The sequence below is a fragment of the Hemiscyllium ocellatum genome, chromosome 8 (assembly GCF_020745735.1).
Source record: "Hemiscyllium ocellatum isolate sHemOce1 chromosome 8, sHemOce1.pat.X.cur, whole genome shotgun sequence".
NCBI classification, from domain to species: domain Eukaryota; kingdom Metazoa; phylum Chordata; class Chondrichthyes; order Orectolobiformes; family Hemiscylliidae; genus Hemiscyllium; species Hemiscyllium ocellatum.
This window is the reverse complement of record NC_083408.1, coordinates 89447121-89473774: the sequence shown is the minus strand read 5'-3', so window position 1 is coordinate 89473774 and position 26654 is coordinate 89447121. Positions and strand designations below refer to the sequence as shown.

The 26654-nt window shown below is 39.4% G+C and overlaps 1 protein-coding gene across 1 annotated transcript in view; it reads right to left on the bottom strand.

Moving 5' to 3' along the window:
* Positions 1-1208: 1208 nt before the first annotated feature.
* Positions 1209-26654, bottom strand: part of rhoj (ras homolog family member J) — a 50601-nt gene continuing 25155 nt past the window's right edge. Inside the window, exons 2-5 of the mRNA XM_060829342.1 lie at positions 23667-23725; positions 14133-14297; positions 13669-13764; positions 1209-10849 (exon numbers count right to left, since the gene is read on the bottom strand). Coding sequence (XP_060685325.1) covers positions 10703-10849; positions 13669-13764; positions 14133-14297; positions 23667-23725 — 467 coding nt within the window. The 3' untranslated portion in view covers positions 1209-10702. The remainder of the gene's footprint in view (positions 10850-13668; positions 13765-14132; positions 14298-23666; positions 23726-26654) is intronic.

Here is a 26654-nt window from a genome sequence, read left to right as displayed (position 1 = left end):
GGGTCAAGAGTCAGTGTTGAGGAATCAGAAATTATCTCCCTCTTGACTGTCTGCCTCAGCGTTGTCACCTTTGTTGTCTGTCCCGTCACTGGGAATGGAGTTTGTCATCATTACTAGTGTCTTACTCAATGCCATTTGGTCTGTCCAACTGCATTCCTTTTTGGGATTTCGTTTGAATATACAACCGAGGACATTAGAAGAATAAGTGAGAGGAGGGTCCTACGCTTCTGGAAAAAACGTGCAAGAGAGTGGGCTTAGCGACTTCTCAAACAGCATGAAAGAATAGCAGCACCATCGGACAAGTGTACCGACATAAAAACGGCAGTGGTGGCCAGTAATAAAAACTACAAACACAGAATTCAATCTGTTTCTACAGAATGATAGGGAGATAGCTAGCTGACTGGTTACTTTTTTTTCCCTTGTCTTTTTTGCTTTGTTGTTATAGCAGCTGAAGAGTACAGTTAAGAAATTCACTTAGGAGATTGCTGGGCAGAGAATACATTGTAGCTGTAATATGTGGGAGTTGATGGACATCTGTACAATTTGTAGTGACCACGCCATTGCAAAAGTTAGTTTCTTGAGGAAGCTCAGTACAGAGTTGATGAGTTGGCGTCTGAGTTGTGAGATCAGGTACGAAGACGTGCTATCAGGACACGATTTCAGGAGGCAATCAAACCGCGTAAGTTAATCACATTACCTTTGGTGTGTGGGCGGGGACAGAAGAATGTGACCGAAATATTCATTAATGTGCTGCCTTTATCTTCCTAGTTGTTGGACTCCCTGCAATGTACAGTACTTGAAATTTGTCATACCATTAAATTGCCATCTTTCATTTAAAATACATATCCTAAGTCATCACTTGCCATCCTCCTCAATCTTCAAATGTTAGCTCAAATTATGAAGAGCTTGTAAAATGCAGTTAGCACTACTTTGATAGCTTTACTGCATGTCAAGAGTACAGAATGAATATTGTATTAGTACCATGTTGTGAAATAAATAATTTGCTGTCCCCTTTCAGTGCAAACATAAAAAGGATGAATGTTCAACTTACTAAAAAATCTGAGCACATCCAAACATTTTCCAAGGCATCAAATCTAATCAGAACAAAATGTAGACGACAACGTCCAATAAACTTTTACTTTCATCAAAAACTATGCACAATAAACAGAATTATACAAAAATTAAGAGTACAAAGCAATTGTCTTAAGTGATTACTTAAATCTGTTGCATAGAAATCAAAAGCAAATATGGAATTACACATACAAATGCTAATTACAAGTTGCCTTTCATATTTTAACAAGGTTAAATCATGTGGAATTTGCATTTCTATTGGGTTTAAATTATTGCTTCTTCTGAAACATTAATACCTGTATTTGCTTAATACATAGAAACAATATTAAGGCACTAAAAAGATATTGTACTTGGATACCGTAAGCAAACATATTAGTCAACTTAGAGAGAGAGACTCCGAGCACAGAATTCTACCCAGTAAAACTGTAATTACTTTCCAACACTTTCATAGAGATTTCATGGTTACCAGTTTGTGCAAAGTGGAAAAAAAAGTCTTAATTACATGATTTTTATTTCAAATGCATCATCTTCTGAGTTGAGCAAGAACTGTATCTAGACATGATTCAGATCTTTGCAACATATAAAGATTTGATCAGATCAGTGGTATGTTCCCAGTTTAAGTTTAATGATGTAAATTAATGCTTATTAATAACTGAATTTTTTTAACAAAGGAGACAATTGATATAACAATATCATCTTACAACTACAGCTTACTAATTGACATTGTGAAATAAAGTCACCTGATTATGTTTAAAAGTGTGCTTGCCTTGATTACGTATTTTATCACGTGTTTAGAATCTTTCATACATACCTTCACCAAACCATTTTCTGGGAGCAAAATAATTATTATTATTTACTGATAATGCATTGAAATTTGCTGGGAAGTATGAATGGATGATGTGGGGAATCTTATTTGAAAAGCTAGATGAAAAATATTCTCAAATGCACCAACTGGTACTTATCTCTACAAGTATTAGCGATAGATATGTTAGCCAGTTTTTTCTGCAATTTAACTGCTTATCTGAAAAGCAAAACCATGGTATCAATCCCATAAGCACTGATGTCAAGCTGATCCTTATGACTGCAGAACTTACTATACCCAAAGTACATATTATAGAAAGGCATTTAAAAAACATAGCTAATACTCTGTTTTACTATTTGGGGCAGTAGTCTGCTGTGAAGTAAATTGAAACAAATGAGTCAAAACATGATGTACTGTATAAGCCAACAGTAAATCCACAAAAGTATTGTTAAGAACAATTGACCCAACATTAATTATTAATTGATTTACTTTATCAAGTCAAAAATGTCAATGATTACGTATGCAACATCATTGATTTGTTCAGTCTGGTTCTTTAAGGACATTTTATTAAGATCCTTTTAAATGAAAACCATAAAGAACTACTTTTGTTTCAGTTCTTGCATTTTGATGCTTCAGATTTTTGTTTTAAATTAAGACAGAATTGTTAATGTGTGTTGAAGGAAGTCAACAATAGACACAAATAATTGCAAAACGCAATTAGTGCCAATCACACCTGGTTAATAGTGGTGGAGATTTTGCTAACTAGATGATATGACTGATAGGTAAATAGATAGACAGACAGACAGAGCCCTCAAACTTAAAATAAAGTCAAAATTTTAAGCTGGTGCTGGTGACAAATCAAGCAACGACATATGGACAATTGTAATAACTGACATAAGATTTTTTTTTAATTCTAAAGTTTGCATCCCCAAAACACTTGTGCTTTGCAACACAACATTCAGCTTATACAATGAATTTTAGATAAATTATTATACCGTGCATACTTTTATTATTTATCCTGAGTGAAGTTATGGTGTTTGATAATCCTATAGACATCTTACCTGCAGTAGATTGCTGTTCTTTGAGCTCATAAAAAGGGTAATTGCAGTGCGGAGGGATATAAAATACCGCTATGTTCACGAAACTTGTGTATGTATTAAAAGTACAGTATTTCCTAACCAACAATTAAACTGGTGACTGGAAGACCACAGACACTTAAGCTGAGAAACTGGTCAGGAAAATGCCACAGCCAGTAACTGTTTGAGTATTGGAAGAATAAAGAGCAGCCAGCCCAAAACTCTTGTTTTAAGAAAGATTCCAGTTCCTTAAATAAACAAATGAGTTAGTTGAATTATTGAAAAACAATTCACAGACTGTACAATCACCACATTTATATGAATGTAATTTCTATTAATATCATTTTGATATGGTATTAGATCATGCGAAGAGACTATTTTAAGTGGCATCTAAATACCCTTGAGAAATTGAAGTTCAAAGCAGTGCTCTGTAAATTCCTTCATACATTCTCCATTGCAAATTACAGCTAGTGAATGAATGATCTGTTTGTGTAGCATGGCACTAACACCATTTTCACTCATTTTCCATTGCATTCTCCACTGCAACCATCCATCAAGGCCAGTGAGACAGATAAACCTTTTCTTCCAACTAGCTCTCATCTATCATCAGAATACTTGTTTACCTGCCTGCCAGTCTCTAATTGCAATTTTAGAAACAAGCTTAAAATTTGAAAGCTAATTAATTCAGGAAGTCTCTAAGCGAAAAGCAGGCAGGGTTTCCATTGAGAATACTTCCAGAGCAAAGCAATTAGATTGTGGATTTGTAATTGTTGAGATGTCCAATTTCTAATCTATTGTGCAGTTAGACTGACTAGATGTGTAATAATGTCTGGATTGGAGATTCTTTACATTTTCAAAGCCAAAAATTGCATTCAGATAGTGCCTTTAATGATCTAGGTACATCCCTGAGTACCTTACAACTGGTGAACCACTTTTAATGTGTAGTCAGTGTCACAGCTTTTATAGATTAGAACTTTGTTGTGTACCATCCACCTATTTCACAAATTTATTCAAAAGGGCTGAGAAATAATTTATTTTTATAGAATACTTCCTATTTCAATTTGGTTTTAAGTATTGCATTGTTTTTTAAAAAATGGTAATCTGGAAAGTGCCAGGCAGATTAACATGGAATTCTGCTGACTGGTCAACTTGATTGAAGGAAATAACGTTTGTCTTGTTGTCATTTATTGATGAATGGCTGTGATATATTGTAATTATATAGCACAGTAATATGTTGATTCAATGTGCAGTGTTTATTGCTGTTGAGCCCAGAGAAAAAAAGATACTAGCCACCCAGAGAAGCTCACATACCAGCACATTTATCACAATGTTCCCTTGGCCATGAAAAAGTCCGGGATCACAGGAACATGTTTTTTGTACTGGATGAAAACACCCAAATCCCCACCCTTAAAAGCTACATGCAATTAAATTGAACATTTTGTATTTTTTTTGTTGAATCATTTTCCACTGGAGATCAGGTTGAAAGCCTACTGTCAGCAATTCTGAAGACACTGGAGTACATTTAGCAGGTCAGAGAATTCTTTTACTTTTTCATCCTGTTCTAAGCTCGCACAGTGAAGAAATAGCTTGTTTCATCCTTATTGTCTTAACTGGTCTTTTCCATTACAAATAAACAGCTAATTGCTTCTTGTCCAACCAAACTACCATTTAAAACACAAGTTATGAAATTGTGCTTTAGATCCAAACATGGTGCTATGCCTCATTTCATAAAAATGTTTTATCACATCATGACTTTTTTTTGAAAAGTGTTTCTCAAGCACGGGTAAAGAATTTCTGGGTACTACGCAAAGTAATAGTAAGGTACACAGCATGAGAAAGAGGAAGGGACATGGAATGGACTTTCTCCTTTACAGAATCAAACATATTTCTTCAGAATGGAAGATGGAGGCAGTTTTTGAGAGGAGGTGAGGTGCTGTCACAAAACAGGATGCAGAGTTCAGATTTTGAAAGGGCAGGAGCATAGCAATTTTACAGAGATTTGTCCACGATGGTTAGGAAGGGGTTAGAATTTCAGTTTACGAGCATCAACGGTTGCATTTGCAGGTCTAAGGAGGGGAAGAATAACACACACAGACACACACACACGTTTGAAAACTAGGAAGAACATTTTGAACTCACACTGGTACACAGAAAGTTAGTAAAAATAAAAACTTGAGGACGATAATTTTGCCAGAATTACAGGATTTAGGGGTACAAGCAGGACACAAGTGGTGTCATTTTGAATGAGTTATTACCTATGGAGGGTAGACACGGCACAGGCAACAAGAGGAGGATTACTGGTAGCAAAAGATTGGGGACAGTGTTTGGGGGGGGGGGGGGGTGGGGGATGTAATTTTTCAGGGATAGAAGAAAACACTTTAGGTCAATGAAGAAGCTGAGCACAATGCCACATCCTGATAAAATTTTCCCAGTTGCTAATGAAACTGCTAAAGCCCATTCACTTTCAAAGAGACAACACCGGTCTCATCCATTTTAAATTAGTGCTGGAAATTACCAAAATCCCCTTCGCTTAAAACCCTTTAGAGGCTGAACTTGTATTTCAAGCTTTAAGGACTATTTACCCTATTGAAATCAAGTGGAAGTAATCATACACAATGTTAACAAGTTTTGTTGACTGGATTTCTTAAAAGAGATGATTGCTTGTTTCCTTCCATGAAAATCAAGTTTAAATTGCAAAATCTAATTTTGATTTTATTTCCAAGCCCAATTTTCAGTACTCACCCCAAGTTTTTGAATAAGAGATTTATCTTTTTAGTTAAAAGGAAAATCAACCTAATGAACTGCAAAGATGCAGAATACATTGGAAAATAAACTATACAGCATGCTTCCAAGCATATATACATTGATTTCTCACGCAATCTCCAGATGCACTTGAACAGCATCCCAAGGAAATTCTTTTTTGACAGCATCAACTGAATATATTTAAAACAAATGATTACTAATGGCTACACATGCAAGATAAAGCATATAAAGACAGTATTTAAGACCAAAACGTCATTCAATTGAATGAAGAGTTATTCCTTTTTAAACTGATTTCTAAATTATCGTCCATAGTAATTTAAAACATGTTGTTCATGGCTTTGTATCTATTAATGTCAAAAAAAAAAGGATAGAGTAAAAAATGAGGTCTGCAGATGCTGGAGATCACAGCTGCAAATGTGTTGCTGGTCAAAGCACAGCAGGCCAGGCAGCATCTCAGGAATAGAGAATTCGACGTTTCGAGCATAAGCCCTTCATCAGGAATAAGAGAGAGAGAGAGAGAGCCAAGCAGGCTAAGATAAAGGGTAGGGAGGAGGGACTAGGGGGAGGGGCGATGGAGGTGGGATAGGTGGAAGGAGGTCAAGGTGAGGGTGATAGGCCGGAGTGGGGTGGGGGCGGAGAGGTCAGGAAGAGGATTGCAGGTTAGGAGGGCGGTGCTGAGTTGACCCTAGTTTATTTTGTGCTTAACTTTTTCTCCCCCACCTGGTACCTAGGCCCATCAAAATAAAAGCCCAATCGATCATTTAAGGTGAACTGTCCAATGTTTCAGGAGAAATAAATTATATTGCCTATTCTGTCAATGTATATTAAGTCAACATATTAAAGTGCCTTACAAAGTTTAATTTAATATAGTTGTTAATGATTACTGATACAAGAACTTCATAAAGCTCTAAGTATGGATTGTTTCATTCTAACAGATGTTGACAGACTTGTCTGTTGATTGCAATAGAATAAACGAGGAGGTGAATACATATGTATTGTGCTTCATACAATAAAAAGAATGCAAGTTCAAGATTGTAATCCCCCTTTTGTCAGTTTTCAGAAAATATACCTTGGAACTTGCAAGTACGTATAGTCCTTCCATGCATGAAACAAAAGTTGGATTCCTATTCCAAGCTACAATGTTCAGGATATCAGTAAGAATACAGTAATTAAAATAGTACAAGCCTGGATTGACTCTTAAGAAACAAAGATTGCTGAACAGAGACAAATAAAATAGTAGCAAATGCTCAATTAATTAGATCTGTAAAAATATAATCAGTTGATTAGATCAGAACCCCTATTACATTAAATTATATCTTAGCTAGTTTTAATTGAAAACAAAGGAGTTTCCTGTTTGTTTGCCTGTAAGTTTGGCAGATCACTGAAATGTAGCAACGCAGCCCTACTACAAAATTTCATGTTAACTATGGATTCCAATAGGAACAGTTAGAACACTACCATATAATAACATTTCTGAATGCTCAAACTTAATGAATTGTTCAGCCTAGACAATCAGAGCTCGCAGTTCATGTAGAATTTGTCTGTATTTAGACGTGTAACTATTTACATTCAGATTATTTCGCATACTGATAATGTTTCCATGTGATGTTTTGTGGATACCATATCTAGTAACAAATGAGGTAATGTGTATCTCATTTAAACTATACACTAATTCCACCCTCTTCTCTCAAACTTTCATGGTCCGTGACATCATGTGATGTTAGATATTCCATTAGATTTTCTTCATTTTTGAACCTCCAAAATCTGAGTTTGAGATACCATATACATCCATAGCTCATGTTTTCTCTCAGACTTGGCTTCCTGATCATGTTAGTTATATTCATATTTTAACTGCATATAATAAGTATTGAAAAAGTTAAAAAAAAAACTTTGAACGCATTAATTCCAGGAGCCTTTTCATGAATAGGTAACTAAGCAATCAAAAAAGGGCAATGTACTCTGTAGTGATCCCAAGTTCACATCACTTGTGATAACTGAGAAAACTCTTGAACACAAAGTACCTGAAAAAATTTTGACCTACATTATTTTGCCAGCTGGTGAATAGTAGCCACTTGCATGTGCAAGAAATGCAAATAAAATGTTGGCTCTTGCAAGCCAGCTCTTACTAACAAAACAACTAACAAGAGCCAGGGATGACTGATTGGAATGTATCTTATCATATCAGGCATATTTATTGACTTGTTACCACTGGCGCAAATATCTGGTTATGGCAATGCAAAATGATAAAATTGAGACAGAAAAATATTGACTTGTGCTTACTTAAGTAACAAAAAAACCTTAACAGGATGCAGCTAATTAAGGTACCACTGAGTTAGCATTCATGAAAATGGCTCTGCAAAATGCCAAAGTTATGATTCCAAACATTCAGAAAATATCTGGTAAACACTATGCAAATAGAAGGAAACAAATTGAAAGTCCCAGTGACATGATAGCAGAATTGATAGTATTGGTAAATATATATGGAAAATCTTATTCTGGCAAATCAAATCAGGATGACTAATACCTTCTGACTGAGCCTGTATTGTTCTGGAAAGCTTGGGAGTTGTTGGAACAGTTTGAAATGATTCAACTCAACAAAAAAGTTAGTTAAATTGGAGTGCTATTCATTTTACACAGAATAATTGTTGTCAGCACAACCCTAATTTCAAGTGATAAATATAACTAACACACATTTGCATAACTTAAGTCAGGATGTAAATTATACTTACCAGCCATTTTTTAGCTGGTATTTATCAACGGTCCAGAATTTACCAAATTATGGGTGATTTAGTGGCACTTACCTTTATTAACTATGTAAATCATCTGGTAACTTGTGGCAAGGAAGGAAATACCCTGTGAATTGCAAAATCGCCACAAGTTGCAGGATGAATAGCACCATTGATATTTAAATTCTAATTCTCCCTTCACTTTTGTCTGTCTCTCTCATTCAGTTCCAACCTAGTTCTCCATATTATACTTTCTGCACATTCTTTGACTCTAATTCACTCTCTTGCTCAATTGTTCCACAGTTTCCTTCTCAAAGCTTCAATTTCACTACAGTTACACTCAAGGTCTCATTGTTTATCAATGCTCCAAATGTCCTTTTTCACCCCCTAACTGTGCCCTTATTAGCTTACAGTTCCAACTGCTTTCAGGACAAACATTTGAGATGAAGGGTGAGGGAAGAACTTTAATAGGGCACATTATAAAGCTGACAAACTACAACAAATCTTAGGCTAAACGCTTCATGAATTGAAGGGAGTTATTCTGGATTTACAGTAGCACTTGAATTCAAGTCAAACTGAGGTACAGCATGAAGATATCCCTAATAGACTTTTCTGGTCACGTTGCTATGTAGCTCAGGAAACATCATGGCCTCAACGTAGCTTTGTGTGTTCCTTTGTACCAGTCTGAATGAAAAAGAGTTGTTCTACTTGACCTGAAGGTGGTCCAAGGCAGCTTGCACTCAAAATGTGACACTGTACTTTCAGAAAGTGAACATTACTTTTGAATATTTAGGACAAATAAACAAAAAAAATGGTGTAAAGAATGGAAAAATAATATACATTAGATACTTATCATGGAAGGAGTAATGAGAGAATCTATTCACCAAATTACCTCATCAACTATTGGTTTGCTTAGGTTGGTAGCAGGAGAGGTCAGGTGAAAAAAAATCACAGGAAGGCCTGAAGCGAGCTTCTTCACTATTAATTGATCGAATGCATGCCAATGCCAGAAAGTAATTAAGCTACTTGTTACTGAGGCCATTTTATTTTTCCTCCCCATTTCTACTTTCTGGCTTAATTACACTACTAACTGCAGCCAAGTAGAGAACTGGTGATGTGATCGCAGGCCTCTGCCTCCAGAAGGTTGTACGAGAATGAGCGGTTAGAAACCCTTTCAAATTTTCTCTTCCCTGCTTTGGAAGTGCACCCACCCTCTGCTCAGTATCAACATACTAGAATAAAAGAATCATTCCCCAGTGATGCCATGCATCAATACACCAATGCAAGATGCTGCCAACATACTTAGCAAGTAGATTTACTCCTTTCTACAAAACTCAACACCATGAATCTTGGTTTTACCTAAAATGCTACTTGAATTTTAGTCAGAGGAAGGTATACTTAAAATGGAGTATGCAAGTCTTTGTCATCACTAAGAAAAACAAACAAAAAACAAATATATGTTGCTTGGGTACAAATGTTTAAAGTTGTCATCATGAGAGATGGAAATGAATCAGTTAACTTGTTATGGAGTTAGGAAAGCTAGGATTTCATGATCTCATTTAAAATCTTAGGTGTTCAATTTGATATGTAGTGCAGATGTTATAAAGTAATGCCAGCTTGCTAATGATGTCATGTGGCCATCATCACAATGCTTCAGAAATATCAGCTTAAATGAGTTTTTCATTAATCCCTACATGGCTACAAGTGTTCAGATGTCGACTGTAAGTTGCAATAAATGCTTGTCCAGCTTAAGGAAGGCAGTACAGCATAAATACTACTGAGGTCTTCAAATTGCATTAGCTGAGCTTTATAAATAGCTGCGTAAGGCCACGAAAAACTTAGCCAAAAGTAACAGGTTTTCGATGCAGTGCTTCAATGTGTTCTGTCTAACACCTTTGGCTCTTTTACTCCTCAGACTTCCCAGTAACATCTCTGCCATAAGAACAGACATTTTTTTAAACAATGGCTCAGTGCTTTGCGGCCAGGATCAAGAGAAGATGCATGCCTGGCAAATTGAAAAGTGACCGGTACTTTGCAGTAAACTAATATGACATTTGTGAGGTTCGATAGTTTTAAGTTAGTCCACTACTGCAGATGATTCCTCACTGGACCCGCTCTCCATCTCTTCTTCATATTAAGGAACCAGGAAAGAATTTTTTGTTTCCTTTTCCAATTAAAAAGCTTACTGCTTTTACAATCAACTTTTCTTATTAGTCAACCAGAACTTGCTTTCTTGCAACATTCCTTTGTCCTTGTGCATTCCGTCATATTATTGCACAACACACACGACATTTTGCACAACCTCTTTTCCTCTTTTTGGGATGGAAAACTGTCAAAATTGCTTCATCAAATACAGCTTTCAATCCTTTCTGTGTGAGGGCAGAGCATTCCAGGTAACACTGTGCTCCAATCTGAAAAATAAAATAAAGGAAATCCACTTTTGCTTTCAGTTGTGAATCTAGTTTAGGTTTACATCTATTGCCATATTAGCTATGAATTTTAATTAAAACATTCAGGCATTCTGTAGATTCTTAATATCACAGTACAAACCATGAGCCATAAAAAACATCAAATTTTGAAGCGTAAAATGTGAAACGTTAGTTTCCTTAAACTACACAACATTAAAAAAAATGTCCAAACTGGTTAGGACAGTGCTCGCTCATTGCTGATCCCATTTCGCATTAGTTTACCTGAAATTACAGAGCAATATTGTAGATTTTAGGGTGAGGTAGTGACACAGAGGTAATAATCGGTGGATTCAACTCATACTCTTGAGGACAAGGGTTCAAATCGACCATGGCAGCTGGTAGAATTTTTTTAAAAATTAATGAATGATAAATTTGGACTATATGATATACAAATGGTGCTATGAAACTACCATTGAACTGTCTTTTTAAAAATTGCAGACTCCACTGGCGAGGCCAACATTTATTGCCCATTTAAAGAACAGTGGTTCTAAACATGTTGAGGTTTTTAAAGCACTCTTACATAGTGGTAACAGCCAAATACATCTAAGCAAAAAAAGCAATACTGAAATTAAATAATTATATCACTAATCAAATGGTTTTTGATCTGCTCCCAATCTCAGTACAAATTTTGATAAACTGACTATTGTTTCCAAACATAGCTACGATTCTTTGATATGCGATTCCAAGTTTAGCTGCTCATGTTCAAAAGCTTGAGTCAGAATGATAGTGACCAAAGCACAGAAAAAGGCTATTTGGCCAGTCAAGTCTGTGCCAATCCCAACAACTGCCTCACTATTCTAACCCCATTTTCCTGCATTTGGCCCATAGCCTTGTATGCACTGGAATCACAAGTGCACACCTTAAACACTTCTTGAGTGTTATAATTTCTGCCCCTATCACCCTTAGATGACAAAACGCAGTAGACCCAGCACTGATCTTTCTGGTATGCGATTGGTCGCAGGGCTGCAGTCTGAAAAGCAACCCTCCACCACCACCTTCTGCCTCCTGCCTTTGAGCAAGTTCTGTATTCAGTACTCCCTTCAGTCTCCTCTGCTTTAAGAAAAACATATCCAGTCTGTCCAATTTCAAACTCTTCAGCCCAGGCAACATCCTGGTAAATTTCCTCTGCACTCCTATAATGTGGATTTCCAGAACAGCACACACAATACTCTTATAATGGCCAAACTAACTTCTTATATTGTTCCAGCATAACCTCCTGGTTCTTAAACTCTTTTCTCAGCTAATTGAACATTAATGTTTTCTGCTATCAGCAAAATTCCCAGCATACCTAGAATGCATAACTGAAGCAGTGAAGACCAATGAGAGAGTTTTGAGAGAAATGCCTACCTTCTTAGCTTCTCACAGCAGGACATTTATTTATAAAAACCAATAACAACTACCAAATGCCTTTTCAGCTATTCAAAACAACAACAAAAAAAGCTTGTTTCATTATTTCAATAACAAATGTTGGTTTAGGCTAAGAAGCAACCTATTGGCCAAATATATCTGCCACAAATAAAAAGTTCTGAACCTGACTGCAGCATTAATAGAAGCAGTCTTATTCCACTTGAGTTCGGCACCTTCTGAGAATACTCTTTGAGCCAAAGTCAAAAATCGTTCAGCGGGGGGAGGAGACTATCAAAATTGTTCGACAATTTATGAACTTAACGCGGTATCTTTTATAAATTGGAGCAAGTGGATACATCACTTCCTCCTTTCTGAGATGGGCAAAGCAAATAATTTACTTCACGTGTTCAGGTGACAATAGTCTTGAGAGCTGGAATTTGCATTCTGCAGCTGAGGGTGTCAAACTAGCAGTGTAACTAACCACAAGTGGGTTAGAGAGAAGTTTCCTTTTATTAGTGGCAACAGATTTGACAGCAACTTAGATGGAAACTGGATATGTACTTGAAAATGTAAGATATGAAGGGCTACAGGCAAATAGCAGGGGAGCAGGCCAAATTGGGTAATATTTTCCCTGGAGTGTTGGCGGCTGAGGGGTGACCTTATAGAGGTTTATAAAATCATGAGGGGCATGCATAGGATAAATAAACGTGGTCTTTTCCCGAGGTGGGAGAGTCCAGAACTAGAGGGCATAGGTTTAGGGTGAGAGGGGAAAGATATAAAAGGGACCTAAGGGGCAACTGTTTCATGCAGAGGGTGGTGCGTGTATGGAATGAGCTGCCAGAGGAAGTGGTGGAGGCTGGTACAATTACAACATTTAGAAGGCATCTGGATGGGTATATGAATAGGAAGGGTTTAGAGGGATATGTACCAAGTGCTGGCAAATGGGACTATATTGGGTTGGAATATCGAGTTGGCATGGATGAGTTGGACTGAAGGGTCTGTTGTTTCCATGCTGTACATGTATAACTCTTTCAAAGAGCTGGCATAGGGAAGATTGGCTGATTGGCTCCTTTCATGCAATTTCCCTTCAATTTACCAGAAGAAACTATAACACATTACTGTTAGCCAATTTCTTTCACTTAAAATAAACCCATACAAGCCAACACAACAGAAGTTTTCATTCTTAAAGGCTTTCTGTTTTTTTAAAGAAAGAGAAAATGTAATAGCATTGAAGCATCAGCTTTGTTTTCTGGAGAACAGTTCATGACAATGCAAGATTCTGTCCCCCATGCAGTCGCTAACTGCTGCATTACTGTGACCAGTCTTGGCATAAAAAAGGCTCCTGCGTGAGACTTGTCTAATTTTGAATACAGTCAGAATTCTTATCATGCAAAACTCTCCAAAATAGGAATTACCTCTTTAGCCAACTTCACACCTTGTTCATATGTGATGGGTTTTTCCTTCATATGAATTAATCGGGCCAGTGTTTTGGGATCATCTCTTAGATCAATCTGCAAAATATATTTTAATGGGAAAATGTTAGACTTTCATATCTACTTTCCAGTATAATAAATTTACCAGAGCATTCACTGTTGTTTATCACGAGAGCTAATTTCCATAAAATAAAACTTGATGTCCTGAGCTGTCAACTTATGAAAACATTTTCACAGTCTGCCTTCAGGTTTTGCTACAAATGTGACCGTATTTCATTTGGAATATATCAGCTCACTTATTTTGCAGTTTTCTTATTGTTTCCCTTAAATGAAAAACAACACCCACAGAGAAATAAGGTTTTAAATGGAAAACTAATGGTTTTGCAAAGAAGCTAGATGGAGTGAGAAAAACATCCATCCCAGGTCTTGGTAATCTGGTATCATACCTGAGTTCCAATCAGTACATAAGGCACATGCGGCATACACGCTTTAAGCTCAGGCACCCACTCCTCTTGCACATTGTGGTATGATGCAGGATTTACCACAGAGAAGCAGATCAAAAACACATCAGTGTTTGGATAAGAGAAAGGTCTCAGTTGATTGTAGTCCTCCTATAACAAATAAGAGGAAGCCAAAAGTAGTATAAAACCTTATCAACCCAAATTTATTCAGCTTTATTCAGATATTAATTTTACTTGTACGATTGCAAAACATTTTAGAGCATCTAGACAAGATTTTAATAAGTTACATTCACAGAAGGAATCCAGGTGGCTGGATTCACCTCCTCAATGCAGTGGGTTTAAACGAACATTTGACTGCATAGACATTTTCAGAAATCAGTCTAAAAATAAAATACAAGGCATTGTGCAACAGGTAAACAGCTTTTTACAACTACTCAGCTTTCAGCACCTATTTAAAGGGCGGCACTCATAACTTACCTTTAATTTTCTCACTTTTCAGAGCATTTACTAAGCACATTCTACGCAGAACATTACACAAAAGATTAATATTCACCACTTAATATCAGTCCATAGATATTTATGCAATTCCATATTCTTTAAAAAGCTAAATTCTACAATGCATAATTCTGTAAAGTATAGCTTGATATTTAATGAGGAAGCCAATCTTCAACTTTTTAGAAGTAATCTTCCTATAAGCTTTTTACCTGAGATAGTCAATTAAGAATCAGTCTTAAGATCAACGATAGGTAGCACAGCTATATTACAACATAACAATTTACACCTTAACAACAATAAAAAAGAGTAATGCTTTAATATTGATAGTACTCCATCCACCAGTTAGCTTGGTGACAAACTGCACAATTAGAACAGGATCTTCTACTGCACAATTAAAGTATTTGACAATTTTCCAAGATTATAAAGCTGATGATGTGGTGCTGTCTCAATTTTATACAGCATGCAGTAACTGCATACCCATGCATGTAAAAAACTAAAACCGCATCACATGTCTAAAAGTATCTGAATGATCAAATAGAATTTGAAAAAAAGGGAGTCTGTTAAAAGGAGTACACAAACATTAAGAGGAAGCTTCATATTATTGCTAAGTGGTTATTCATAAAATCAATTTACGAGTCAAAGAACCTGAATTCTCCCAAATTAAAAGTACGAAAAACTGAACAATAGAATGTTACTACATCATTCCATTTGACTTCACAGCATGAATCAGTCAATGGTGCAGCACAATTTAAAATTGAAGCACCAGAAAGGTACAATATATTGAGTTATAGAGAATGAGCTATTCACTGCCAAAATATCATTATTGATTTTATTAAATCATGTCTTCTTTTCTTATCGAGAGTCAATGGTTTAACTTGGCATTTAATAGAATATTTTTAAACAAAATAGGATACAGACAAGCTATTGACATTGATGGTGGATGTTGGAAACAGTGAAGAGGTTACATTTTTTAAACAGTGAATGCAGGGAATGCTGAAGCAACTTTGTTTAACGTCACATTCAACCACAAAATGTTAAAGAGGCAGAAGGCAGGCCTGAATTTTTCAGAGACTCCCTCAAAAGTGGGAAAAGAGAGATGGGTGGCTGGTGGCGATGCACAAAGGCTTTTTGTGGTTGGAAATTCAAAGTTTTGAAAGGGTAGACACAGCCTTCAGAGATTACCAGTCAGCGTGGCTGGTTAAAGAGTGATAAGCCAGTCATAGATGCCACAGAACATTACCCAGGTCCTGTAGCAAAGAGTGTTAGGGGGCAACCAGGAACTGTGTTCACTTGGCATTGCCCAAGTGGCACATGAACATTCAGTACTGGCACACTGAAGGAGGCTGATACTCCACTGGTACCACATGTCCAGAAGAGGAACAAGGTAAGTGAACAGCACCTAAGATGAAGAGTTTATGCTCAAAAACATCAACTCTCCTGCTCCTTGAACGCTGCCTGACCAACTGTGCTTTTCCAATACCACACTCTCAACTCTGATCTCCAGCATCTGCAGTCTTCACTTTCACTTACCTAGAAGGGAGTCTCCAGCTGGCAATGCAGGCATGACACTCAGGCCCCTCAGAGGTGAGGAGATGCAACACCTTCCACTGGGAAGCTAAAACCCTGGGCAATGTGAGAACATGGAAGAGAAAGGAGAGGCAGGACAGCTACAGAGGCCACATCCTCAATACAGAAACTACCAAAGATGGAGAGAGATGCTTGGTGATGACAGAACTAGCGCCACAGGGGACTGACTTTCCAGGTAGACGGTCACAGAGAGATGACAGTCTCATCGTTGAATGCCTTGCCACACAGGTCACAAGATTGTCACAATGGCCCTCAAAGTCCCAACGTCTTGACCATCTTTTCTTGCTGCAGATCTTAATCTTACTTTTAAAAAATCTGCAAAACTCACCAACTTGTCACTGATGGCATGGGGGACAGGATATTCATTTAGAGAGAGATCACAGCAGGGTACACCTCCACCACTCAGTCCAGCCAACTTGTCTGACTGCAGCATTAACTTCCTCCATGTGTGTACTCTGTCTCCAGGAGACACAGTCATGATGCCTTCACCCTCCACTACTCTACGCTGCCTCAGATTACACTGAAAGTGCATAAATGGATCCTTGGCGACAAGGAACATATTTGTGAACTAGCTCCTGGCCCACCACAGAAAGCATCAAACATGGCAGAGAGAAGATAACCAGTGACACCTGGTCAACAAGACACCTGATCGGCAGGCCATTGGGCCTCTGAAGGTGTAACTCCAGTGCCTGAACCAGTCAGGCAGTGTGTTTCAATGTTCTCTTGCTAGGGTCTCAATTGCTGCGATGATACACTGTATTGTCCTGAAGAGGCCTCCTACAAAAAGGTGTGAAACTGAGGATTGAGGTCTTGAAAAGAGACAGGAGGAGGAGCAGGAAGAGGTGCCGAGAGAGGAGGCAGAGGAAGTGAGTTAGCAAAGTGTCTCTGCTGTGTGATGAGATGGCCTTCCTCCTGCCAGAATCCATGAGGAGGACCTCTCTCCACTCTCACACAATCTACAACACTAGATCAAAAGATCACAATGATCATCTGCAACAAGAGGCAAATCTTTCCACCAATGGCACAGCATTTACCTTACTCTGTGCAGTCCTCGCATACATAACCCTCCCCCCCAACCCCGACTTTCTGGAATAATTCCATCACTGAATTCTGCACTAACAACAAGCTGGGCATTTGCATCAATCACAAACTCAACTGTATTACCATGTAAATACATTGTGGTTACAACAGTAGGCAAGAAATCTCAGTGAATAACTGACCCCCAAAGCCTTTTTACCATCTACAAGGCACTAATTAGGGATACTCCCCACTTGGCTGGATGGGTGCAGCTCCAATAACACCCAAGAAGCTTGACATGATCCAAGACAAAGCACAATTGGCAACAAATCTACATGCAATCGCTCCCTCCACCATCGATACAACTAGTACACACTGCTGATTCACAAATCAAATTGCTCCGGTCGACCCATTGTCTCAGTGTGCCCCTGCCCCACCGACCTAATCTCTTCCTACCTTGACACTGTCCTGTCCCCCCAGGAACTCCCCACCTATGTTCGGGACACCGCCCACTCCCTTCACCTCCTCCAAGACTTTCATTTTCCCAGCCCCCAAATCCTCATCTTCATCATGGACATCCAGTCCCTGCACACATCGATCTGCCATGAAGAGGGTCTCCAAGCCCTCTGTTTCCATTTCTTCCTCTCACGCTGCCCCAACCAGTACCCTTCCACCAACACCCTCATCCGCCTGGCTGAACCGGTCCTCATCTTCAACAACTTCTCCTTCCAATCCTCCCACTTCCTCCTAACGAAAGGGGTAGCCATGGGAACCCGCAAGGGACCCAGCTATGTCTGCCTGTTTGTCGGGTACATGGAACAGTCCATCTTCTGCAGTTACACCGGCACTAATCCCTACCCTGTTCCTCCACTACATCGATGACTGTATCGGTGCCACCTCATGCTCCCATGAGGAGATTGAACAGTCCAACTTTACAAACACCTTCCACCCCAACCTCAAATTCACCTGGACCATCTCGGAAACCTCCCTCCCCTTCCTGGATCTTTCCAACACCATCCCTGGCACCAGCTAATCACAGACATACATTACAAGCCCACCGACTTCCACAGCTACCTAGACTGCACCACCCTACCTCCTGTAAAAACACCATCCCTTATTCCCAATTCCTCTGCACCCGCTACATCTGCTCCCAGGATGACCAATTTCACCTCAAAATCCCTGATGGCCTCCTTCTTCCACGATCTCAACTTCCCTTCCAACATGGTTGATGATGCCCTCCAGCACATCTCCTCCACTTCACAAGTCACCAACCTTGAACCTCACCCCTCCCAAAGCAACAAGGACAGAACACCGGCCCCCCCACCCCCCTCCTCACCTTCCACCCCACCAACCTCTACATACAACTCATCATCCTCCATCACTTTTGTCACCTCGAAACAGAACCCACTACGGGAGATATATTTCCCTCCCCACCTCCATCAGCATTTCGAAAAGACCATTCTCTCCGCGACTCCCTCATCAGGACCACATCTAGCACCTTTGCCTGCCACTGCAGGAAGTTCAAAGCCTGTACCCACACCACACCTCTCACCTCCGTCCAAGGCCCCAAGGGATCCTTCCACATCCATCACAAGTTTACCTGTAGCTCTACCAATGTCATCTACTGCATCAGTTGCACCCGGCGTGGTTTCCTCTACATCAGGGAGACAGGGCACCTTCTTCCGGATCATTTCAGATAATATCTGTGGGACCTCCGTCCACCTCCCAACGGATAAACACTTCAACTCCCCTTCCCACTCCATTAAGGACATGTAAGTCCTGGGTTTCCTCCATCGCCAAACACTTACTACCTGGCCCCTGGAGGAGGAACACCTCATATTCTACTTTGGGAGCCTGGGATAAATGTGGATTTTAACACCTTCCACATTTCCCCTCCCCTCACATTATCCCAGTCCCAAGCCTCCAACTCGGCACAGCCCTCCGGACCTGTCTATCACTCCCCCCTGACCTACTACCTTCTCCACCACCTTCAACTACGTATCGCTTTCCCAGCTACCTCACCCCTCCTCCCCAACCCCACCCTCCCTCCCTCTCAGCCCTGGCCCACAAGCCTCATCTCTGATGAAGGGCTGATGTCTGAAACATCGATTCTTCTGCTCCTCAGATGCTGTCTGACCACAGTGACCACTTCCATCTAGAAGGACAAGGATAGCAGTTGTGTGGTAACACCATCACCTACAAACTTATTTCCAAGTCAAGATGCCACCGTTCCTTTGGCATCACTGGGTCAAAATCTATGTACTGTCTCCCTAACAATGTTGAGTGTACAAATACCAGATGGACTGTCGCATCTTACCAACATCTTTTCAGAGGCAATTAGCGATGAATAGTAAGTAATCCAGCCAGTGATGCTCATGTCCTATGGATGCAAAAATGAGAAGAACAACTTTGCTCTGGATATTAGCACTGCAGCTCCCCTGTAAAATCTTACATACTTCTGGGGAAGATCGTAGCTTTGGCAGAAACCACAGATGCCTGCTTGAGGAACAGAAGCAGGCTTCACAATAGATGCCATCCGAGTCTGAGTGAATCCTACTAAGGACCACAGAGCCGATTGTGGAATGGTTAGACCACAGATGGAGGCTTGTCATTCGGTGCTCATGTTGGCTCTCTGCAAGAATGATTTATCTACTGTCACTCATCCTGCATTGCAGATAGCCCTTCAAATCTTTTTTGAGATCATGGTCCAATTTCCTTTCTGAAAGTCATGATTGAATCTGCCTCCACCACACTCTAGCAGTGCAGTGCAGATTTGAATCACACACACACCAAAAGATCTTCTCATATCATAATTGTTTCTTTTGCCATAAACCTATAATGGATGTAGGTTTTTTCGCTGAGCTGGAAGGTTCATTTTCAGACATCACCATACTAGGTGACATCATCAGTGAGCCGCTAGATGAAGCACTGGTGGTATGACTCACTTTCTATTTATGTGTTTATATTTCCTTGGATTGGTGATGTTCTTTTTCTCAGGGGGTGGTAAATGAGATCCAAGTGAATGTGTTTATTGATAGAGTTCCGACTGGAATGCCATGCTTCTAGGAATTCTCGTGTATGTCTTTGTTTGGCTTGACATAGGATGGATGTGTTGTCCCAGTGGTGTCCTTCCTCATCCGTATACAAGGATACTAGTGAGAGTGGGTCATGTCTTTTTGTGGCTAGTTGATGTTAATGTATTCTGGTGGCTAATTTTCTGCCTTTGTCCAACGTAGTGTTTTGGAACCAAATCTGCTGAGAATTTCCAGCTGATATTAACTTAAATCTGTACTCCTTGATTCTCAATGAAAAAGTAACTCTATTTGCCTTGACTTGTCCAATCGTATTCTGAGCACCTCTTCCAAATCGCCTCTCAACTTTCTCTTCTGCAAAGAATAAACTGTCCCAACTTCTCGAATCTATTGAAATTATTGAAGCTACACATCCTGTAATGTGTCTTATGAACTTTTTCTGAACACACTCGAATACCTTCACATTGCTTCTTGAGCTGAACACAATACTTCATGACACACACCAGTGTCTAATACAGATTCAACATGCTTTAAAACGCTACACTCCTAGTTATGAAATCCATGATGCTAAATGCTTTATTACTTATTGAAGGTTGAAAGGATGATGTGTTCATATAGTCCCAGGCCTCTCTATTCCTACAGCCCCTTTAGAAGTGTAGCCATTATTTTGTACTGTTGCTCATCCCTTCTCCTAGTAAAATTATGTCACACTTGATGTAATAGCAGAAGTAGGCCATTTCTGAATTTGTGCCCTGCACAGCGTCTAGGTCATTTATATGGATCAGGAAGAACAGGGTCCCAAACAGTCATAGGGAATGCAACTACAATCTTCGAGTACTACAATTTCCTGTCACACACTCAGTCAACTTCTTATCCATGTGTCTAAATTTGCTTCCAACTCTTGTTATATAGAAGATCATGTTTACCATATTAACAGGCTTACTCATCAACCCTCACTTCAAAAAAGCTCCAACAAGTTAGTTGAACATGAATAAATTGTTATAGGTTTGATTTAAATAAATTACCTTTTCTCAAATGACTATTAAGCTGTCCTAAACCAATATCTGTCAGAGTACGTTGGTTGGTAACTATATGTCTAGAAAGAGCTGATGCACTGACTTTGTGCTAATTGCTTGGGAAGTTTAATTGATAGTCCTCTTGTTCAGAAATTACAGGCTGTGGTGGGCCCAGCACATACTTGGTGCCCACAGTTTAGAAAAAGGATATGATGATGTGGTTTCCGAGCAATTCAAGAGTTAGTAGATCCTCTGACCATAATGACTCACTTCTCCTTGGTTACGAGTGTGGTAAACATTGAATTGGATAATTGCAAACATAAAAAAAATTTTATTAACTAGCACCTAGGGGAGTCAGAGTGATCAAATATTTCTGATAATCAAGAGGTGCGCATAACTGCAGTAAACCTTGATGAAGCAAAGCTTCCAGACATAAATATCTCTCAAAACTCTATGTAAAAACATCAACATATCTCTTAAAATCAATGTAAAAACACACTAAGTAATATAAACATAATGCCCATATCACATACTTTATTTAGAGCAAAATACTGACATTGCAGTATTTGAAACAGAAAATGTTGTCAGTTTATCAAGATTAGTTGAATAAGATGCCAGTTAAAACAAAGTCTGCTGATCCCACCCTGCTCCAAAAAGGGAGAATAATTCTGGTAAATATTGGCCAATCAATCTACATCTGCAGTAGAAAATCTACAAGAGACCATTGTCAAAGTGTAAACGAATTCGTAATTGTAGACTTGGAAGTTAATAATAGACACTCAGTATGAACTTGCTGAAGGCAGATCATATCTGATAAACCTGATTAACTTATTTTGAAGTAACAAAAGAGGCTAATAAAGGTAATAGAGTGTATGTATTACAGGGGAGGTGGTGATCTTGTAGTAACGCCACTGGATTAGTAATCCACAGATCCAAGCCCAGACTCTGGATCGTTCATATGAATCACATGGCAGCTGGTATAAATAATTATTCAATGAATAAATCAGGAATTAATCCCCCACCTTTGGTGTTATTGCACTGCCTTGATGGACTTGGAATGCAAATTGATTATTAATTTGAATCTTGGGTGATTTTGTGTGTCAGACCATAAGATATTGGAGCAGAATTAGACCATTTGACCAATCGAGTCTACTCCATCATTCAGTTATGGCTGATACATTTCTCAACCTCATACTTCTGCCTTGTCCCTATAATCCTTGATCCCCTTATCAATCAAGAAGTTATCTTCACTAGTCACCATCAAATATTCTTAAAAAAAACCCTTTATCCCTACATTTCTGCCTTTTTTGATATTCAGCAATATTTTACAATATTTTGCCTATGACACCATGGCTCTTATCTTATTTACCAGCCTCCTATGCGGTACTTTGGTAAAGGTCTTCTGTAAATCCAAAGAGATCATGTTCACTGGCTATCCTTTGCTAACTTGCTCATTACCTCCTCAAAGAATTCTAAAAGATTTGTCAGGCATGACTTTCCCTTGACACAGCCATGACAATTCAACTTTATTTTACCATGCATTTCCACATTATCTGCACTCTCACATTTAATAATGGACTCTAAAATCTCACCAACAACTGAGGTCAGGCTCACTGATATATAATTGCCTGTTTTCTGCCTCCATCCCTTTTTAAACTGGCATGTTGTTACATTAGCCATTTCCCAGTCCTTGAGGACACTCCCACACTCCAGTGATTCCTGAAAGAACACCATCAATACCTCCAGAGCTTTCTCAACCTGTACTTGAGTACAAGGGTCAATAAAATCTGAGAAACATAAGAAACTTTGGGAGGACAATTACTCAAAGAGAACTAATTTGCAGATTTATCAAGAATTGCATGGTTGTAGTAATAAATTGGATAATCCTTTTCAAACTGCAGGCACCGCCATGCTATCACACTAAGATTCTACACGACTATAATTTTAATTTGCATTTATAAGTAAAACTGAAATCCAAAAATAGCGTTTTACATCACTAAACAAAAAAAAATTAAGCCAGGTCAATCTTGAAAGCAAGTTATCCAATTTGATCTCAGTGCGCAGGAAGCAATTCGATAGACTTGCTTAAAATTTTAATAATTTGTAGAATGCGATTTTTAACTTTACGAATATCTGCTGTTACAAAATTAATACCATTTCCTGTCAAATCTGTTAACATATTTTACAATTGCCAAATTATTTGTGTCCATCTAAACAATTAAGTACTGTAAGCCATTTTAAACTTATACCTAAATCCTCCATATAACTTTGACAATTTACTATACAGACCCAAGCCTAAAACTTTATTTGGTGCAAGAATCTGAACATTTTGTACATAGCCAGTAGAGTGTGAAATTCAGCTTTTTCCATACCTGTCCAGCAGTATCATACAGACCAAGCAAATGTTGCTTTCCTCCGACGGTGATGGTTACTGCAAAGTAAAAGAATTAAGTTAATTGCTACTCATAGGATTATATTCCTATGGATAGCAAGTAATTAACTAGAGCTCAAAACATCAAAATATAAAATGTTAAACATCAAAAATTATGCATTTTAAAAATGAGAAATGCTTATTTTACAGGTATAACTATTAGTATAAATAGTGACATTTTTTAAAAAAAGCAAATTAGATCTAATTTATTGTCTATGCTTTTGAAGTAAGCTAAAATGTCCAGTTAAATTTTCCATTTTCTGAAGATAAATACAGAGAAATATATAAAAATCAGATTAAAAGTTTAAAACCATGCTAACATTTATTTTAAAAAATGGTTCAAATTCAGAAAACCTAAAATAATATCACTATTCCACATGCCAAAGTAAATTTGCCAGGTGAAGAGAGCTAATGCAGGTTACATATTTGGTCCAAATGTTCTACATACAAGCCCCTTCATCCAGCAGAAATGAGACTTCAACTTCATCAACATAGGCTGATTAGATTCCTACAAAATAGAACAGCAAGATACTGTTCCATCTACAGAACTTGAAAACATTGCAAAAAGACAAAATTGTAGCAAAATAAAAAAAGCTTAGGTATATCATGGGATTAAAGAGTAATGGCCAAGAGATCTTCAAGATGACATGTACAAATGAAAGCTCCGCAGCTCAGTTAAAGTCAATTTGCTTCAAGGTTTGTGCAGAATAAGGTCACAAAGTCTGGCTTTCCTTCAGTCTACTTCCTTTTCTCCTGAAGGCATGCAGCTCCACAGGTGTTCAGTAGAACCTCTCTCTCTAAGTTGTTTTCTTAAAAATGAGCTCCTTTTCTTGATGTGCTCGTTTGGAAACATGCCAGGGTGTTCTCTACCACCATCTACTGCAAGTCTACCTTCAATGAACAACATGCACATTGCCAATTAAAGCCAATCTCTTCAAAAGGATCGAGTGTGGGGTGCTTGGGAAGCATAACAGGTCAGGCAGCCTCCAAGCAGGAGAATGATCAGGAGTGATGAAGGCCATATGCCTGAAATGTTAATTCTCCTGCTGCTTGGAGGCTGCCTGACCTGCTGTGCTTTTCCAGCACCACACTCTCGACTCTGATCTCCACCATCTGCAGTCATCACTTTCTCAACCTCTTAAAAAGGCTTTGCATGCTTGATGTTGTACCTCCAATGTAAATCCTCCAATTTGTCTTTCAGATCCAATTGACAGAAAGCACAGAACAGCTTTCTGTCTCAAAACACAAAAAAAGTTCTGAAGGGTCACGGGACCTGACACATTAATTCTGATTCTTTCCACAGACGCTGCCAGACTTGCTGAAATTTTCTAGTTTTGTTTCAGATTCCCAGCATCCACAGTTCTTTTGTTCATTTTTTTTACAAGCAGGTTTCTGTACTTAGCAAGAATTACTATTTATTACAAATAAATATTCTAGTTTTAATGAAACAATTATGGACCATTGACATAACTCTACTAGTTAAAGTCCTATCAAGAACCTCCGCTCCACGCTTGCAGCAATGCGCTGGCACCTAACCTCTCTACAGCCAGCCCTGCCTCAGCTGAGGGCCACACTCTCTCAGAATTGCAAAGGACCCACTCTGTACTACATCCTCAGGAGAATTCATACTCTCAACAAACAGTATTTCAACTCCATCTCAAACATCAAAACTTGTAAGTACAACAAAGTTTTATCTACCCACCTCCATAAGCAGCGCTCCTCAAACATTCCAGAAGATTTCCCCAGCCTCTGGAACTGCTCGGACGCCATTAGCCATGTGGCTGGTGCAGTTGCCACCCCCACGCTGATTGATGATGTCACTTCTGTCCCCATAATGGCCATTCCCACAACCACTTCCACCCCTCACAACTCCTTATGCATCACACGTGACATCACTTCCGCCCCTCACATCATCGCTGATGTCACACGCTGATGACTTCTGCCACCCCTACTGCCATCTGCCATCACTTCTGCCCCCCCCCCAACGTCACTCACCTGCATTCTGCTGACACACCCCTCACAGATCCCACTGTCACCATTTCCGGCCCCCAGAACCCTGAGGGGAACACCACCCCTGCTCATGACTCCACTCCCATTCCTCCCACCATCACACCCACTCCAGTTACTGGCTCCGACCCCACTCCCAGCACCACACCCACACCAGATCCCAGCTCCTAGCCCTGACGAGTTTTCACCATCCCTCCAGACCTTCCCCTCACCGAGGACAAACGATCAGTCCTCAGCAAAGGACTCACCTTCACCTCCCTCCGTCCACGCATCAATGAATTTAATACACGCCGTGACGTCGAACACTTCTTCCGCCACCTCCGCCTCCAAGCTTACTTTCACAATCAGGACTCCCGCCCACCTTCTGAGGACCCCTTCACCCACCTCCAACACACTGCATCCACCTGGACACCCCACGCTGGCCTATTACCTGCCCTCAACCTCTTCATTTCCAACTGGTGCCGGGACATTAACCGCCTCAACCTGTCTATCCCCCTCCCCCACTCCAACCTCTCACCCTCACAACACACAGCCCTCCAATTCCTCTGCTCCAATCTCAACCTCACCATCAAGCCAGCAGATAAAGGGGGCACAGTGGTAGTCTGGCACACTGGCCTCTACACTGCTGAAGCCAAACGCCAACTCAAGGACACCTCTTCCAACTGCTCCCTCGACCATGACCCCACCCCCCATCACTAAACCATCATCTCCCAGACTATACAAAACCTCATCACCTCAGGAAATCTCCCACCCACAGCTTCCAACCTCAGGGTCCAGGAACCCTGCCCTGCCCAGTTCTACCTCCTTCCCAAGATCCACAAGCCTGACCACCCTCAGCATGCTCTTGCCCCACTGAACTCATCTCTACCTACCTCGACACTGACTTATCCCCCCTAGTCCAGGAACTCCCCACATACGTTCG